General features: G+C 48.3%; 2 protein-coding genes across 2 annotated transcripts in view; one reads left to right on the forward strand and one right to left on the reverse strand.

Moving 5' to 3' along the window:
• Positions 1-20,066, forward strand: part of LOC121836126 — a 151,738-nt gene that overhangs the window by 53,518 nt on the left and 78,154 nt on the right. The gene's annotated exons all lie outside the window — the stretch shown is intronic.
• On the reverse strand, positions 12,622-15,009 carry LOC120845235 (piggyBac transposable element-derived protein 3-like). Its single transcript, XM_040217062.3, has 2 exons — positions 14,798-15,009; positions 12,622-14,469 (listed from the first exon to the last, which is right to left on the reverse strand). The coding sequence occupies exons 1-2, from the start codon at positions 14,834-14,836 to the stop codon at positions 12,715-12,717; spliced, it is 1,794 nt and encodes a 597-aa protein (XP_040072996.1). The 5' UTR covers positions 14,837-15,009; the 3' UTR covers positions 12,622-12,714.

The following is a 20,066-nucleotide window of genomic DNA, read 5'->3' on the forward strand; positions in this document are numbered from 1 at the left end:
ACCAGGGGAAAGTCTACCGGTGACATTGGGTACCTGCTGGACTATTTTGATTGCACGTATGTCAACGGCCGTTTCCGTTATGCTTCTGTTCCATCTGCGGCGGCACCCAGAGCGGATTCTTCCCGTCGCCTGACCGCGCCAACGGCGACCGGAGTTTCCCCCGGGATAGGGTGGAATATGTACGACGTCAATCTTCAAGATAAAGACCGGATGAACAACACCTGCGAAAGATAGAGTACCAGCTTCCAGAAGCTCGTCGGCCACGCCCATCCAAGCGTCTTGAGGCTGATTGAATGCCTACAGCAAAATTAGGCGCTCGTTGCCACGGCATTGACAAAAGCCCGGAGAGCTGAGCCCACCGTAAAGCGGGTGCGGAAAATTACTCTGCACCTGCAGAAACGTCTTAGAAATATTTGCGAGGGCTTACATGTGCATCGAGATCTACCAAGACTGCTGGAGCTAGCGAAGGACTGCATTCGTGTCTAACCAATCGGTAAATAAACTTGTTTCTATTAAAATCAACAAACCATGCGCCTGTCAGATTTAATTTATCGTTGCCTTTTTGTGTCGCACGCATGCACCTAAGTTGTCCGCACTCGTGTTAAGACCAACCAACAACGGACAAAACCTCACCAAGTTTTGGTGAGGTTTTGTCCGGGTCTGTAAAAAAATGGGTGAGCTTTTGTCCGGGTCTGTGAAAAAATGGGTGAGCTTTTGTCCGGTGAGCTCTTGTCCGGTGAGTTTCTGTCCAGTGAGCTTTTGTCCGGTGAGCTTTTGTGCGGGATTCAGCTGCAAGGCGCATCTCCTTGCGTCGTGACGGCCAAGAGCTGAAGACTAGGCACATCGTGCTTACCTTTGAGTCCACCACACTTCCTGAGTCTGTGAAAGCGGGATACCTCTACTGCAGAGTTCGTCCTTACGTTCCGAACCCCAGAAGGTGCTTTAACTGCCAACGATTTGGACACGGTTCACAGAACTGCCGCGGCAAAGCGACATGTGCTAAGTGTGGCAAAACCGACCATGCAGCAGACTCTTGTTCCAACGACACACTCTGTGTAAACTGCAGAGCCCCACCCTGCTTACTCCAGATCGTATAAGACATGGAAAGATGAAAAGGAAATTACTTAAGGTGAAAGAAAACCTTACATACCCAGAGACGCGTCGCCGCTTCGCGTTTTTGCGCAAGGGCGGCTTTGCACAGGTGGTGCAGCGGGGACCTGCACCACTGAAGTTTGCGGTGGCAACCCAGACGTCCTTCCCGGATGCTAGGAAGCCACTGCAGTCCCCAACACCCCAGCTGAAGCTTCAGCTTCCTGGGCGTTTACTCTCGTCTTGTAGGCCTACATCCCCCTCCAGCGAGAGTTGTACCACTTCCACGGGGCAGCAACCTGTCCCCTCTCATGTAGAGGGCTCACAGGCTGTTTCTCCTACCCAAGATGGGTCGGCTGTGTCCGCACCTATCAGTGCTTCGCGGTCTCCTTCCAAGGAGAAGGGACCACGCTCCCGACCGAATTCTTCGGAGGGAGCGTCCTCATCCAAGGAGCGGCACGATTCTTGTGCCACTCCTCCAGCACCCAAGGGGCAGGAGCAGGTCGGCTTGGGCGACTGCCTGCCCAGTACCTCTGCTCCTCCGGCTGGTGGAGGTAGGGGCCGGGTTTTCCTCCTCGTGCCGAGAACCTCTCTAAACCGGCTAGAACAGCCTCCGCCCAGGAGCCAGAACCATCCACTCCTGCGTCTGACCCAGACGACATGGAGTGGCAGGTCCCCAAGGGCAAGCACAAGAGCAAAAAACCAATTGTTCCACCAAAGTGACAATTATACTCTACAAGGCTGGTATTTTCTTTCAACAGGAACATCGTCCTACATCCTCAGTCACTACACCAACCTCACGACACCAAGATATCTTGCTCATTTCCATTGCTCCACCTACTCCTAGGGTTCAGCCGAGGCAGATGAGTAACGGCGACTTCCGCCAGTGGCCTCGGCTCGAAGTCTCGACACCCTTGGAGGTCGGAGAGGTCAGTTCCATATAGACCAACCAGAGGACTACTGGCGACTCCCTCGCCTGGGGCTTTATTTTTAATTGCTTTTCCCTAAAGGTTCGGTCGGAGCTGCCTTCTTGCAGACTCATTAACTCATCATTCATGTCCTTTTCACATTTTACTAAATTCACCTCCTATGACTGGCTTAGTTTTGCTCTAGCTACCATTACACGAAGCTTGTGACTTTCTGGTGAAAAGCTAACTGCCTAACATTAATCATGTCTGTTTTTTTACAATGGGACTGTCGTGGACTTTTTCCCAGTTATGACGACATCACCTTTTTAATAAATCAACACCGCCCTGCTGCCTTTTGTTTGCAGGAGACGCACCTTAAGGAAAGTCACTCAAATGTGCTTAGACACTTCAAAGTGTTCAGGAAAGATAGGTTAAACGCCTCTGTGGCTTCCGGTGGTGTTGCAGTGGTTGTCCAACGCATGGTCCCGCCCACTGAAGTGGCTTTGCAAACCTCTCTCTATGCCGTCGCTGTCCGTATGCTGCTGGACCGCGTGATTACCGTCTGCTTAGTGTACATCTCCCTGGGATATCAGCTGCAGTATGAGGAGCTAGATAATCTAATTAGCCAGCTTCCGGTGCCTTACATCATTTTAGGTGATTTCAATGCTCACAATCCTTTGTGGGGAAGCTGTAGAAGAGATTCTCGAGGGGCACTCATTGAACGGTTTGTTCTTTCGACAGGATTGTACCTGCTCAACACAAAAGAAGCCTCTTATTTTAGTTCAGCAACTTGTAGTTTTACTTCCATTGATCTTTCATTTTGTCATCCTTGCTTTTATGGAAGGTCATCCAAAATCCATATGGGAGTGACCACTTTCCACTCATTTTAGAGTTCAACCATCTTCCTGCTGGTCTTTTAACACGCACCCCTCGTTGGAAGCTTGAAAAGGCTGACTGGTCAATCTTTACAGAAGCCTCACTTATAGCATGTTCATTCCTTGATGATCTTTCCATCGACGACGTCACCGAGCACATTGCTCAGCACATCTTGCAGGCCACTATGCTTGCCGTTCCCATGACGTCCTCACATCTTTCAAAAAGGCCAAAACCGTGGTGGAACGAAGACTGCCGCCAGGCAAAGAAAGAACAAAATCGTGCATGGCGTATTCTCAGGCGCTATCCACGGCCAATTACCTGATCGGTTTTAAGAAAAAACGAGCGCAAGCGAGGTATATCCGACGGCGAGCCAAGCGGCAAAGCTTTAGAGGGTATGCTTCCTCAATTAATAGCTGTGCATCCTCGAAAAAAGTTTGGGACCGTGTGCATAAAATTGAAGGCTCTTACCGGGTATTTTCTGTCCCACTCCTGAACCAAAACGGAGTATGCCCTGCCAGCCTAGAAGAACAGGCAAATGCCCTTGGTGAGCATTTCAAATTCGTTTCGAGTTCTCAACATTACACTCCGTCATTTCAGAGACACAAGCTACAGGCAGAGAAAAAGGCAGTTCCTTTGCCAGGTGGCTTGCAGGAGCCCTATAATTCATTACACTTTATGAACTGCAGCTGGTACTCCATTCGTCCAAACAGACGGCTCCTGGGCCAGACGGCATTCATTACAAAATGCTTCAGCACCTCCATCCATAAACTCTTGAGCTTGTATTATATTTGTTCAACCGCATTTGGCTTGAAGGTTGCTTCCCCTCATCTTGGAAGGTGGCTGTCATAATTCCCCTGCTGAAGCCAGGAAAGGATCCTACCTGTGCATCTAGCTTTAGGCCGATAGCTCTCACAAGTTGTTTTTCAAAGACACTAGAAAGGATGATAAATAAAAGGCTTATATTTTATTTAGAAAAAAAAAAAAAACAAGCTACTTGACCGTTACCAGTGTGGATTTCGCTCAGCTCGATCGACGGTTGACCATCTGGTCCGCTTTGAGACTGCTGTGCGAGAGGCCTTTGTAAATAGACAGCATTGCTTCTCTGTCTTTTTCGACTTGGAAAAGGCATTTGATACAACTTGGCGCTACGGCATATTGCAGGATTTGTTTAACATTGGTCTTCGGGGCAGAGTGCTAGGTGCCATCCATAGTTACCTCCGGGATCGCACTTTTCGTGTGAAGCTTGGGGCAACTCTTTCTAAAGAATTCTCGCAAGAAAATGGAGTCCCACAAGGCGGTGTGCTTAGCGTCACACTTTTTATCGTAAAAATGAATTCAATTTCTCGTATTATACCGCCATTTGTTCAGTACTCGCTCTATGTTGATGATGTACAAATTTCAGTCTCATCTTGTAATCCGTCCATCTGTGAACGTCGACTTCAACTTGCAATCAACAATTTGGTCAAATGGGCGGATGTAAATGGTTTTAGGTTTTCTCCTGAGAATACTGTTTGTGTGTGCTTCTCTCGTCGCCACGGAAATTTTCTTGAGCCTTCCTTAAAGGACACATGCAAAGGAAAAAAAACATTTTTTTTAAAACGGCTTAGATGGAAAAAGGACGCCATAAAACGATTTTACTACGAAGAAAAAAAATGTTTAGAGCTATATTTACGGCGCAAAACGAATTTGTAGTTGGCGCCCGCGGGCACCGCGGAAAAGTGGTCCGTATTTATCACGTGACTGGTCCTTATTTATCACGTGGTGCTTGCGTTCTTTCGGAAGCTTCCAATGGCCTCTAAAAGTAACTTATTCATCTTTGTTTGAAGTATAACAAAAAACTAAGATGAATAAGTAACTTTTAGAGCCCAAAGGAAGCTCCTGAAAAAGCGCAAGCAGACGTGATAGACCAGTGCGCCGGTCAGACGACGGCGGCGGCGCCCCGAAGCAGACGAACTTGTGCGGCGGCGGCGACGGCGGCGTGGAGAAACGCGTTGAAGCGGCGTTCGCACAACGCTCAGCGTGCGGCGGCGACGCAGTGCGGCGGCGCGCGGGCCTACCACGTGGCCAGCGGCGGCTCCCGCGAGCGCCAACTACAAATTCGTATAGCGCCGTAAATATAGCTCTAAAAATTTTTTTTTTCGTTGTAAAATCGTTGTATGACATCCTTTTTCCATCTAAGCTGCCTAAAAAAAATGTTTTTTTTCCTTTGCATGTGTTCTTTAAGTATGTATGAAGTCCCTATTGCAGTAAAGAACGAACACAAGTTTTTAGGTCTTATATTTGACTCAAAAATGACATTCATTCCACACGTTAAGAGCCTCAAAATGCAACGTGTAAAATCACTTAATATGCTAAAGGTCTTGTCGCACGTATCCTGGGGTCTGATCGGTGTTGTTTATTGCGCATCTACCGCTCAGTCGTACGGTCCCGACTTGATTATGGCTGTATTGTGTACGGCTCCGCACGGGCATCGGTTCTCAAGATGCTGGACCCCATTCATCATCAGGGGCTCTGACTTTCCACTGGTGCTTTTCGCACATCTCCAATACTCAGCCTATATGTAGAGGCAAATGAGCCCTCACTGGAGAAAATGAGGTTTGAATTAGGCTTCATGTACTCTCTACGAATTAGGTCTGTTTCTGGTCACCCGACCCTGGGCTGCATAGAACAAGTACACTATGAGCAGACTTTCGTAAACAAGCCTTCATTCGTTCCACCTCTCGCCATGAGAATTCGTTCTTCTGCTGAGTCCGTACTGCTGGATGTGCTACCCTCAGTTGTGCAGCGCTTGAACTCAGTAGCTCCTTGGGACCTCATGCCCCTCCACTGTGAGTTGAAATTAACGAAATACAACAAGAAAGAGACCCCTAATGAAGTTCTGAGACAAGAATGTTTCGAACTCCAGGACCAGTACCGAGACTTCACAAGTTTCTACACTGATGGGAGCAAAACTGATTCCTATGTAGGCTGCTCAGTGGTGGGGCCTTCCGTAAAGTGTGTCCAGAGAATTAACAATAATGCCTGTATTCTTTCCGCAGAGATTTACGGCTTACTCCTTGCCCTGGACCACATTCTTAAAAAGAAGATCCGTAAGTCAATTGTTTACACTGACTCACTTAGTGCTTTACGAGCTCTGGACACAATGGGGGATGTTCAAAATCCACTTGTTCTAAAAATAAGGAACCGGTTACATTCAGCATCAAAAAGGAAGAAAGAAATAACATTGTGCTGGGTACCTTCCCGTGTAGGAATTCCTGGGAATGAGGATGCTGACCGTGCAGCGAGCACTGCTAAGGATCGACAGTGGATCTGCACAAGATACCCTACAGAGATCTGTTGTGTTCACCTAGTTTCGATTTCCACTTCATTTTCTTCGCATTGTTGTAAATAGTTTGATGCTATCATCATTCTTCTCTTCTTCATCTTTCTTTTCTTCTATTGGCTCGATCTAATAAAAGAACAGTCTATCAGAACGCTCGGACCAGACTGGCTGCTCACTTCACAGTGTCCCCGTAGCCCGGGACACAACATACATTTCTGGCGACGAGGAGTTCCTGGACCCGATTGTCTTCACCGGCAAGACATCGGCTGCGCCCTTGGTTTCGTCGGCTGGTTCGCGGCGAATTATTCTGTTCGTCCAGCCGCGTCCTTCGGTCGTCCCCAGCCACATTCAAGATGGCTGTGCTATAGAACGGCCTCCCTCGCAAGCAGAAGGTCATCATCTCATGATGGCGACGTCCGGCGGCAGACTTCCACCAGAGTTCTTGGCGAAACCGGGTACTCCGCCCATTCCATGGAAACGTTGGATACGTATTTTTGAGCGATATCTGCTGGCCACTGGCGCTCGAGATTACGACGCCGAACGTCGGCAGGCCATGCTGCTAAACTGTCTCGGCGAAGCAGGCCAACAGATATTCGACTCATTACCAACGCCCGAGAGTGCTGTTGCAACGGCGCCAGCAACGTCGGCAGCAGCAAGCGGCGAACAAACTCGCCGTCCACCGGCGAGAGACATCTACAAAGAGACGGTGGAACTCCTGGAAGCAGAGTTCACAACCCGTCAACGTGACTCTGCAACAGCTGCAATTTCACCTTCGTAAGCAACAAGAGGGTGAGTCCCTCAAGGACTTTCTGTCGGCGCTGCGAGCCTTAGTGATTCCGGCAAGTTTTGGAGACCAAACGCAAGCAGATGTCAGGAAACAGTTCATGATCGGCGTCGCGTCGTCTGAAATGCAAGAGCGAATGGTTCTAGATGCCGCTCTTCCATTCGACGTGGTCCTTCAGACGCTTCTCAACATTGAACGTGCACGACGTGAAGTTCGGGAATGGACAACGGCATCGACGCCTTCACCGAACTCTCTATCGACTTGCAACGTTTCCACCGGAAGTGCAGGCTTCGAAGCAGGATCGTCGACAGAAAGGAGCTTGAGACGGAATCATACACCACCACCGTCTTCAAGAAACTCATCACCTCGAGAGTCTTCCCGTCGGTACAGTTCTCGCTCTCCCGCAAGGAGTGAACGTGCTGAGAGCCGAAAATCGACATCTCGAAGCACGCGCGACGCACGCGCGCCAGCTATTTCGCCCTGTGCCACCTGTGGCGGTACCGGCCGGAAACAATCGTCTGGAGGTGGACCACGACGGTCTGGACAGCCAGGTCGTAGGTCGGTCCAATTCACACCTTCGCCTAGCTCGTGGCAAGACCAACCCCCAAGACGTAACAGTCAGAGAATTTATGGACGAACGTGTGCGAACTGCGGACACGGGTTGGAACGCTGCCAGAGTTACGACACGTGCCCAGCCCGGAATCTTTACTGTTACAAGTGTGGTCGTCGTGGTCACTTCGGAGGTGTCTGCAGAAGCACGCCCCAGGGCTATTCACAACGGCCGCGGCACAAAAAAGTCGAACAGATTCTGTCGGATGACGACGACGACGATGACGAAGACTCAACGCTCGTGAATCATATCACGGGAATGTGCAAATCACGAATCTTCATTACGGTAAAAGTCTTTAAGACGTCACTACCGTTCTTGCTTGATACAGGATCGTCTGTTTCGATAATGGACAAGTCCACATTTATACAGCAGTTCGCAAGCGACGCCAAAGTTGTGCCACCCCCTGTCACGTTGCTGAATTTTTCCCGCGAGCCCACCAACGTGTTGGGAGCTTTCACGGCCACTGTTACGTTCAAAACGAGACAGGCACAAGTGCTGTTTTATATAGCGGACAACGATACGTCGCTACTTGGAATGGACGCTGTGGTAGCACTGGACATTCAAATGAGTGGAGCAGCCAGGACATGCTTCTATACCGACGCTGACGAGCCTGATGAAGCGTCGCGACTGCCAGACCCTCCTTTGGTATCTGAGAATACTACTGACAACACGGAAGGTCGACAACCAACACCTTCCACATCTACAACTCATGCAACTTGCCAGTCCGACGACATGTCTGCAGCGCTGCAAGAAGAGTGGGCGGCGCGTGCCATGCCACAAAAACAAGCGGCAGTAATTCTGCCTACCGCATCCGCACCGGCAATGCAAAGTCCAAAACTTCCAGCGTGTCTCGCACGTTTTAATCACCTCTTCACCCCTGGCTTGGGTCGAGTGAAAGGAATCCAATGCAAGGTAAAGATTCGAGCGTCGGTTCCACCGGTTCAACATCGCATGAGACGAATCCCTCAAGCGGCTCGGCAAGCCGTCTCGGAAGAAATCAAACGCCTAGAACAAGAAGGCGTGATTGAGCGCATTAATGCCTCAGAATGGGTCTCGCCCATTGTGGTAGTGCAGAAGAAAGACGGCACCATTCGGATGTGCGTTGATCTTCGTAGCGCAAACAAAGCGGTTGTAATTGATAGTTACCCGCTTCCTTACATCGAAGAGCTGTTGAACGCTCTACACGGTGCCCGTCACTTCTCAAAATTAGACCTCGCGGCTGCTTACCATCAAGTGCCATTGCATCCAGACAGCCGTGACATAACAGCATTCATCACACACGAAGGGCTGTTCCGTTACAAAAGAGTGTGTTTTGGACTAGCCTCTGCTCCGGCAACGTTCCAGCAGATGATGTCCAAAATCCTGCATGGCTGTCAAGGCGTACTGTTTTACCTTGACGACGTTGTCGTCTTTGGCAAGACTCAACAAGAACATCTGGAACGTCTGCAGGAGGTCCTTCAACGCATTTCTGACGCTTAACAACAAGTGTGTCTTCGGCGTCCCAGAACTCTCTTTTCTGGGACATAAAGTCAGCGGCGCCGGAATTGCTCCTTTGCAACAAAAAGTGGATGTTCTTCAAGCTGCTCCGATCCCAACAGACTTGACGCAGCTAAGGTCCTTCCTGGGCATGGTCGAGTATTATGCACGATTCATTCCCCACCTTGCGTCTGAGGTAGAACCTTTGCGCAAGTACCTCCGGAAGGGCACGCCTTTTATTTGGGACCAAGCCGCGGACAAGAGCTTCGCTCGAGTGAAGAAGTTGCTTTCGTCTTCAAAAACACTCAGGATGTTCAATCCAGACCTACCCATCATTGTGACTACCGATGCTTCGGCGTACGGGCTTGGAGCCGTGCTTCAGCAACTTCACGGCACGGAAGTCCAGACGGTCGCCTTCGCATCACGTACGCTGACCCCGGCAGAGCGCAAGTACTCGGCGGGGGAAAGAGAAGCCCTTGCATGCTTGTGGGCGTGTGAAAGATGGCACACGTACCTGTGGGGTCGTCGCTTCAAGTTACGGACAGACCACCAGGCACTCGTTGCACTGCTAAATACCTGAGGAAATGGTCTTCGCCCACTCAGAATTACGCGGTGGTCGACCCGTCTCCTGAAGTACAACTTCCAAGTCGAGTACCAGAGGGGCAGTGAAAATCAGGTTGCAGACGCGCTTTCAAGGCTTCCGGTGCCAGATGACGAAGGCGGAACACAATTCGACGAAGAGATTGTGTCATTTGTCTCCCTGGACAGTGAATGCATAACAAAAGCGCAGTTACAAGAGGAAACTGCGGCGGACCCGCTCCTTTCTGCAGTAATGACCTACATCATCTCTGAGTGGCCACCCTGGAGGGCGTTGTCCGCAGATGAGGTCATTCTCCATGATCAGAAAGACACACTCTCGGTGGATGACGGCCTTCTGTTAAGGGGTGAGCAGTTTGTCATCCCAACAAGCATGCGAGCGACGCTGATCGCTAGGGCACACGAAGGTCATGCTGGCATTGTCAGGACGACAACTCGCCTTCGCGAACTTTACTGGCGGCCCCGCATGAACGCGGAGGTGAAGCAGGCAGTTCACGCCTGTGACATCTGCAAGACAGCCGACAAGTCTGCGAAGACGGCAACCACGCCTCTGCAACCGGTGCCTCTGCCGGATCGCCCGTGGTCAAAGGTCGGCATCGATATAGTAGGACCTTTTGAGAGAGCGCCGCCGGCATACCGCTACGTAATCACGTTGGTGGATTACTTCTCTAAATGGCCGAAAGTTCAGTTCTGCTCTAACGTCACCACAAAAACGGTGACTAATTTTCTACATCTGGTGTTTACGCGTGAGGGCTATCCCGACAGTCTCGTCTGCGACAATGGGCCCCAGTTCGTTTCTGAGGAATTCAAAACTTTCCTGGCTCAACGGGGGATCAAACACAAGCTTGTCTCTAACTACCATCCACAAGCCAACGGGCAGGTGGAAAGATTCAACAGAACCCTCAAGTCCTACATACAGTGCGCAGCACTCGAGAACCGCGCACTGCACGCTGCAGTCCTGGACTACCTTTTCGTCTACCGCTGTACGCCGCACGCCACCACCGGATTGTCTCCTGCTCTTCTGCTCCACGGTCGCAAGCCAAGACACAGGCTGCACATTTTGGGTCTCTCCTACACAGAGTTCCTCAAGAACCCGTTTGAGGAGATGCGGCGACTGCGTGAGCGTGTAGAGCAGAGGCAAGACCGCTGCAGGAGATATACCGATGGAAGACGGGCGGCTAGGACACCGCGCTTCAGAGTGGGAGACCTCGTCAGAGTGAAAAAGCCTGGAAAAGTGCCTAAGGGAAGCCCAGCTTTCAGTTCTCCTACGCGCATAACACAGCAGGTCGGAAGGTGGACCTACCGACTGGAGGACGGCAAGGTATGGAATGCCTCCAAGCTAGCAACCGTTCCAGAGCCGGAGGTGACTGTGCCTAAAAGCCTCCTCCAAAACAAAACCAACGACAAAGAAAGGGCGATGTGCAATCATCATGACTGGCAACCAACAGCTGTCGCTCCGACACCTCGGTTGAGACCAGGATCAGCGGAACCAAATTCAACAGCACCAGCGCCCCAAGTACCAAGACTGCGACGGTCTCAGCGCAGCCGGCGACCACCAGAGCGATTCAGTAGAACTTATATATAACGGAACGAACTGTCATAGTTTATCTCATGAAACCTGTATGTGTGAGTGGTTAAAAATGAGTACATGTAGTAGTATGTGTTAACGTCTATATTCCTGGTCAGGAATAACTAAACGTGTAGAATTGGAATGAATGTGCTGTAAATAAGTCTGAAAATGGGTCGTGTTACCTTGAGCGATGCCTTCGAAATTGTTCTTGGTTTCAACGTAACGAACTTAGCATTGTACATCGAAAAAAATTGCCAGTTGTATATATGTGTAATTGTTGTTGTTCACATGCCTTTGGTACTCTATAGTGACCCGGTTTAATTTGTAATTTCCTTGAAATGTTCTTCTCTTCTTGGTTCTCTCTATTAACTATGTTCAATGTTTCATCCTTATTTGCCAAATTCAATGGGAGGGGGGAGAATGTTGTGTTCACCTAGTTTCGATTTCCACTTCATTTTCTTCGCATTGTTGTAAATAGTTTGATGCTATCATCAATCTTCTCTTCTTCATCTTTCTTTTCTTCTATTGGCTCGATCTAATAAAAGAACAGTCTATCAGAACGCTCGGACCAGACTGGCTGCTCACTTCACAGTGTCCCCGTAGCCCGGGACACAACAAGATCATAGACATGCCCTGAAAAAATCTACAAAGTGCAAGTGGCAAGAGGAGTGGAACCAAGAAATGAACAATAAGTTGTACGCCGTAAAACCTTTAATTCAAGAATGGGAGAGTGCACGTCATCGTGAGCGATTTTATGAGGTGATATTATGTCGACTCCGAATCGGTCATACACGTCTTACCCATGGGCACCTTTTGCGAGGGGAGGATGCTCCAGAGTGTGAACACTGTCACATACCATTAAGCATCCTGCACATTTTACTTGTATGCCCTTTGTATTACCAAGAACGCCACAGACACTTTGCTAAGGTTTACGAAGAACATACACCATTACATCTCGCCATTTTACTCAGCGATGAGCCATTGATTCCACACAAGTTTGTTTTCAACTTTCTTAAGGATGTAAGACTCCTGGACCAGCTATACTTTTAATAGTTTGTCGTATTCATTGCCACATCTTATGCGCTTGTACTTTCATGATCATTGTTTTATTAAATTACAAGCTACTATAGCTCTTTCTTCTCTTTAACCTTGATTTCAGCAATAGTCCTAGCTGTTGGCGCATTATAGCCTTGGTCGCTGCTGCGCCATTAACCCATTGCTTCCCAGTGCAAAAAATAGTGAGAGTATTTGAAAAATATATTGAATACAGGGTCACTGAACATAAATATAGACACAGGGGCCAAAAAAAATTTCATAAGTGCTACGAATTGTCTACTATAGCTTGTTGCATATCTGCAACACTGGGCAGTAAGTGAATATCTCAAAATATTAGCCATATATAAGAAGTTTATTTTATCAAACAAGGCACAGCAGTGATGAACAAAACATAGAAAGACGTGCTTCCTAGCATGGATAAGTTACCTAACCCCGATGGAAATCGACGAAACAATTCCGGTCTTTGTTTATGCACAAGTGAACATTGCACTTTGAGCAAGCGACGTAGCTGTAGCCTCCTGTGCACAACTTGCATCTGTTGCGGCGGTCCATCCAAATGGGCCAATGATGGCTACCATCGCCTCTTACGTCGCGTGGAACTTGTGGTGACGCCCGCTTCACCAAGGGAAGATTCTCTCGAGAAAGGCGGCCAGGCGGACGCTTCCTGTACAAAACCAAGCTCGTGGCAAGGTCCGCAAGAAATTCTCGCAGAGGCTTGGAAGATTCCCTTTGCTGCAGTGAGTGACGCTTGTGCAGAAACCACGCATTCACAGCAGCAATTTTGACGGTGTGCCAAAATATGTACATGTACCACCGCTTCGAGCGTATGGAAAACCTGTAGCTGTAGCACATCTTGTCTAGTAGGTCAACACCACCCATCGATCTGTTGTACTCGGGTACAATTGCTGGACATTCAACTGAGATGCGAGACTTCTCTTTCTTGTCCCATCTCTCTACAGAGGTGACCGGTTCCACACCAGTGCAGTTAGAAAGAAGTGTGACCGGTCTGTTGTCGAACCACTTTACAGCTATCATGCTTCTGTCACCACATGATGCGACACATGAATCACACGTGCCACGACCTTGCATCTTCATTGCCTTCTCATCCATTAGTTTGCACGACTGCAGTCTGTTCTCTCTCACAGTTCCAATGTACGAGATACCCCTCCGCGTTAGCTCGCAAACTAAGTGTGGTCCCGTGAAAAAGTTGTCAGCAACGATGAGATTGTTGTCCCGTTCAGGGAGACTTGAACACAACTGAAGCACCACTCCCGCACCAAGGCCTAACTGATATCCTTCTTGGTCTCCGTAGGCTCCCTTGCTGCATGCCTGGTAGATGTCAAAGTCGTAACAAAGTCCAGACTCGCCAGCACGAGCCCAGAGCTTGAGGCCCCACTTGCACTTCGGCTTGTTTGGAAGGTACTGACGAATTTGCGACCTTCCACGAAAAGGAATCAAAATTTCGTCGACGGATGACTTGCATTCCTGAGGTATTTTCAGCATGTTTCCCCGCAGTGCTGACAGCCATGGTCGCAGCTTCCAGCATTTGTCTTGTTTCACTTCGTCTGTTGCACCGTCGTTGTCAGCAAAATGCAAGTGACCAGCAATCTTCTCAAATCGATTGCGCGACATCACCTGTGCAACCAGCTCATAGCGGCTTCCATGTTCCCAGTAGGCACGTACATTGTGCATATCCACAAGTCCCATGCGAAAAAACATTCCTAGAACCGAGGTGAGCTCTTCGACTGTCATGTTTAGGGGTGTTCCGTGCTTCTGCATATAGTAGTTGTTGGTTTCTTCGACAACGTGTCCCAGCATGCTCCTCGAAACAAACAGGTCAAAAAGCTGCTTCGCTGACAGGGGTTCAGCAGGAGGCAGAGGGAAGTCATTTTCAAAGTCTGTGCCAGCTTGGTCAAACGCACATTTTTTCCATGTGTAGCGTTTGTTCGCATAGGCTCCTTTCAGGTCCCCCTTAGCAACTCCTGTCTCAACATTAGCGTCAGTGCTCTCGACGTCTTCATCGCTGCTATCTTCAGTGATTGCTTCGCATTCTTCGCTGCTGCTTTCACCCGAGAGATCACTCTCGTTGCAATCGATGTTGTCCAGCAGGTTGTCATTTCCAAGGAACCGCTTTGGTCTTGTCCTTGGCACACCATAGAAGGCTGAAGGTGCAATGACGGCCTGTAGATGGGATAAGAACAAATTACCAAGAGTGAAACAACATCCCGAAATGACAGCTGAAAGGTATTACCTAACCGAACAACAAAATTGTAGCGAAAATTGAAAAAAAAGCGAATGTTGCATATATGCAACAACCGTGTGAAGTGACATTCACTGCCCACTGTTGCACATTTGCAACATGCCAGGAATAAAAAATATCCAGCTTCATATAATGTATGAAATGCGAGATTCTGCATGCGATTCACGCGAAGGACATTCCTAGAGGCTCCTCCGGTAATATAGAGCTCCTATTTTCAGTTTTAGGTTCTTTGTGGAAATGTAAACATACCTGGTTTTGAGAACTCCCGCACGGCGTGGAGGACGCCATTTTCAAACGATTCCTGCGAGCACAGCGCTGCCCCTAGTGGTGAAAATCTGAACTCCTTGGATTGAGAAATGCCCACTGAGAAGAGCACTGACAACTTTTTGTCACAAAATGGGCCCGATGTATTTTTCTTGAGCAGTTGAAGTCTGTGTTGCAGATATGCAACATGGGGCATTAATGGGTTAAACCCCAATCAACCCAATCAACCAAGCTCCATTCAGTGAAACCATTGATCAGTGAGTGGGAGAGTGCTCGACACCGTGAACGTTTCTATGAGGTTGTCTTGTGTCGACTGAGGATAGGTCATACACACCTTACTCATGGCCACCTCCTGCGCAGGGAAGAGGCCCCAGAGTGTGAGAAATGTTTTAGTCCTCTAACAGTTTTACACATTTTACTTGAACGAGAACGTCGGAAACGTTTTTCTCCGTTATATATTGAGCATACGCCTTTACACCTTAGTATTCTACTTGGCAACGACCCACTTGTACCACACAGTTGTGTTTTTAACTTTTTGAGAGCTATCAGTCTTTTACACCGGCTATAATTTTATATTCAACTTCATCTTCATCACTATTTACAAGTCATATACATAGTTTTAATCCATCACAACTACTAAAGCTCTTTCCCCTCTGAAACCTGTTCTGCAATAGTCTGTATCTGGTGCATCATAGCCTAAGATGCTTTTGCGCCATAAAACCCTAATCAATCAATCAATCAATCAACTTTTACAAAATTAGTCACAATGAAAATTATAGTGACAAATTTTGACACAACTGCTAAGAACATACAGCTGATTTCATTCGCCTGGGGTGCTTATTCTTTTTTACTGTTTGCTGCATGTTATCAGGGCACCATGTGTCCAAAATACCATTAGACAATGCTTGATAGCTGACTGGCTTTTTTGGGTCACCCATGCAACTCCCGAACTGGCCTGCGACGGATGCTGCTCAGGCTTCTTAAAAACCATGAAACCAACACACACAAAAAAGTTTGAATTATTTTCACAGAAGAGCAGGCAGAAAGCACCAGCCAAAATATTTATTGAACAGAACGAGCAAGAACAGTACTCTGAATCAGTTAAAGGCCAAACTTCAATTTTTTGTCTTCAAAAATAAAAATAAATAAATACCTAAGAAGATAATTGCCAATCAAAACATTCCTAGCATGCTAGCAGACCCTTTAAAAATCTGGGTCCTCGTTTCTCTACTGGGCTCCTTTCGTTTATCCAGGGACGTCACGGGAAAGCCTTGAGGAATGAGAGTGACCTGGCTTTCCTGCGACGTCCCTAGATAAACGATAGGAGGAGCCTAGATGGGAAACGAGGACTGGGATTTTTATAGGGTCTGCTAGTGTGCTGGATGTTTCTTTCGAGATTTTATAAATATTTTTTCTTATTTAAACAAAAAAAGTATGAATTTGGGCTTCTCAGGGCTCTTAAGCAGAATGACTGGAAACAATAAAATATCAAAGAACAAGACGAGGGCACTAAAATTTCAAACTAAAACTGGAAATTATAATCACTTCTGTTGTGCAAATGTGGCTGCTGGTCTAAGAAGTTATCATTTAGCTGCAGACAAGAGGCATTCGTTATTCCTTGATATAAACACCCGTAAAACAATTAAGGTTGACTAGCTTTGTCAGGCAAGAGCAATACTTGAAAGCAATAGTGTAAAATGACTAGAAATAATGAACAGAAAAAAACTAGATGAAGATACTAGAATTTTAACACTGAAGTTACTGGAAATGATAATGACGAACTAAGAAAACTTGTCCTGTGGTGTAATTGTGGGTGCAGGTCAAACAAGTTATTACCTGGGGATGAGCTTGAACAGAGAAAATAAAGCATGAATTAAAAAAGGTACACACCTTCGGGTGGAAAATGAGCGTACGGCGATGCCTAGTGTATTTTTGCGCTAAAAAAAAATATATTTTTTTTTGACACTTAGTATTATCGGGGAAAAATTAAATACGAACAGAGAAGCGCGTGGCTCGCAGTACAGGCTGCGGTGCCTGGAAGTGAGCCTAGGGGAGAGGGTTTGTGGCCTACTCTGATGTGTATACGCCCTTCGCTTGGCGCTTCCCAAGCTTCGGCATTGAGCGATTGCACCTTCAGTGCGCTGAACGCTATCACCTCTATTGTTGCTCACACGACACATGTGGCGCGGGGAAGCTCGCCGCTAGTAGCAGGTTGCGCGCGCGCTTTAGCTGCTACTAGCGGCGAGCTTCCTCGCGCCGCGTCGAGCGAGCAACGATAGTGGTGATAGCTTTCAGCGCACCAAGAGGCGCACTTCCGAAGCTTGGGAAGCGCCGAGGTGAAGTGTGTATACACAACGGAGTAGACCACACATCCTTGTCCCTAGGCTGACTTCCAGGTGGTGCAGCCTGTACCGAGAGCCACGCGCTCCTCTGTTCGTATTTCATTTTTCACTGATAGCACAACAAAAAAACTTTTAGCCTTTCCACTTTGGTGAAGAAGGGAGACCAGCGAAGCTGTACTATAATGGGAATGAATTAATGGCCGGCCGCAAGTCGGCAATCCAGAGTGGAAAGGCTCGAAAGGTTGTGCTATCTATGAGCGACGGCGGCAAGCGGACAACCGGCAAACACAACACTCTGGACAGCTACCGCCATCTATGAGCGAAGGCGGCAACCAGAGTTTTGTGTCGACATTTCTTTGCGGGGGACAGGATCCTGGGGAAACTACCCCTTAACAGCTCCACTGTAAAAGGAAGAATGATGTTGAACTGCAGTCTCTCGCGGAGCTGTGCAAGGCAACGTTGCAGAGGGTGTTAAATGCCTGGAGGCACCGACACTGTCGACTGCTTCCTAAGGTGACTGATGTCAACGCCAGCTTTGTTCTGTCAAAGCACGGCACCTTCTCCACTGAAATAGTTGCAGAGCCTCTCTCGCACAGCTACAGCAAGTGCTCCGGGGCGAGCTTTCGACGGCCTCAGGCTGAAGAAAGTTGGCTTCTTTCCAGCCGGTTTGCTTGTCCTGGGTTGTTCCACTTGGCCGGGACCTCCCTTCAGGAGATTGTGGAGAATACATGCTGCTTGTACCATCGTGCGCACCCTCTCTGGTCTAGCATGCTGTTGGTTAAGAGAAAGTGACATCTATGAGCCGGGATACCGAACGCATTATTGGCCACACGCCGCGCTCGGGACAACCTGAAATAAATAAATAAAATAAAACAAGTTGCAGTCATTTGCATTAAAATTGTACATCAGAGTCGAATTTGTGCACTGCAAACTTTCATGTACAGTCTCAACAAAAGGGTGGTCGTAGGGTATACATTTGGGGTAGTCAGAAGCCTTCACAGATATCGCTACCCCCCATAGTAATACTAACGACCCCATGGGTAGTCACGCGGCGTGAAATCAACAGGTAGTCACAGTTAGCACCCCCAAAAGCAACATGGCGGCTGGCAAGCGACAGTGGAGCAATACGAGTGAGGCCTAGCGAGCTGGACTGCTTTTTGCTAAAATACGATTCTCAAGTGCGCACGCCCGTTCGCTGCCTTCCGTGCGCACTAAAGTACTCCAAAACGCGCCTCGAAGCACCGGCACTGCACCTATTACGAGTAGGGGCGGCGATGTGAGGGGGGCATTCGAGGTGGTTTGTCCGCGACTGCTTTCGCGCGGCCGGCTGCATTTATTTCGCCGGCCAGAAAACATTCAAAGAAGGAATCGTATAGCGAAAAATGAAATTATGTCTTTATTGAACAGAGAATCTGCTTGCTGTGCTTGCCGCAAGTGATCCGGCGTTTTCGGTTGACAGCGGCGAAGCGAGCCATCACCGATTCAAGCAACGTCGGTTCCGATCGTTCAACGCTCCTGCTCACCTGTTAGCGTTCGTTATCCACTTTCAAGTCCCTGGTAATCCCCACCGCGTCTGTGCACGCACTATTCACCGCACATAACACCCATTCAACTGGCTATGGACTGATCCCACTGAGACGAGAGCACGAGAGGCCGAAGAGAGACCCTTCGTGGCTGCTCCGTTGCGTAGACACATAAACGCGCGACCCCTTGAATTGGGCGGCGACACGCGCCACCTAACGGACAGCGCTCAAACTAAAAAAAAAGAAACCAACAGTCTTTGCTCTGAGCGCCTCGCCAGACATGCACGTATTACATTTTCCACACCACACTTCACACAAACGCGGCATACAGACACCATACATATTATGCATGAACGCGTTCACAAACAGCACAAGGTACAACATGAGATATTGACGCTCTACGTTCCTATATACACGACTAGTCGACACCACCAGCTTATATTCTGCTGTATTTTCTGTGACCGATTAGGATGGTGACCGCTGTCATATTTTGCATAAATACGAAAAGACTGTGCAAGATTTATCCGTATATATTATTTTCCTCTACTGCCCTTAGGAAAGTGCGCTCGTATCTCTAATGTGATCCATTGCAAAAGGGAACTGCAGGTTATAAATCAAATTAAATTGTCGCTGCACATCACGTTTTGATCAGTTTCGTTTTCTCGCTTGCCTACACTTCGAGTACACAGAAGCCTGTTTAATTAATTGTATTAATTATCGACACCAATTTCTGCATTCACAACTTTCTGAACACGCTGATGCATTTTGTTTTCTCTTTTTGCATATCCGAATGACTTCAGCGGCGGTGGAGTAAATGTTGAGTACACTGAGCGCGCGCCGGTGATTCTAGCGAAGCCCGTCCGCCGGTCCTCCCCGAAGCGTTGTTTCAGTTTTCTTCTTTTCGCTACAATTGTTTCTGCTCAAGGCGTGTCTTTCAAATATGCGTTCTATGCGCTCACGCCATGAGGACAGTGCAGAATTGCCGTTTTCGGGCCTGTGCCTTCACCTACAGCGAACGCGAAATACGTATGCTAAATTATTTGAAGCCTGGTTCAGACAGTTGCGTTTGACTGCGTTGCGGCAGCGAGAAACCAGGACATCCCTGCTGCTTATATCGCGTGCCAAGACGATTCCTTGAATTGGATTCCACGCTTCATACGAAGCATAGATGTGCCGGTGAGTCGCTTTCGGTTCTCGACGCAACGCTGTCAAACGCATTCAAACGCAAGTGTCTGAACCGGCCTCAAGCATCAAAGAACGCCGAGAACATAGTTCTCTGCGCTGCACCTGCTGGCTTCTCCAGCAATACTTTTTCTAAAAAAAAAAAAAAAAATCTAAAGCGAAAGTAGCACGTATATGTTTGCCAACGCTTTATTTTTGGAAATTTAC

The sequence above is a fragment of the Ixodes scapularis genome, unplaced genomic scaffold, assembly GCF_016920785.2.
Source record: "Ixodes scapularis isolate PalLabHiFi unplaced genomic scaffold, ASM1692078v2 PGA_scaffold1__304_contigs__length_218370807, whole genome shotgun sequence".
NCBI lineage: Eukaryota > Metazoa > Arthropoda > Arachnida > Ixodida > Ixodidae > Ixodes > Ixodes scapularis.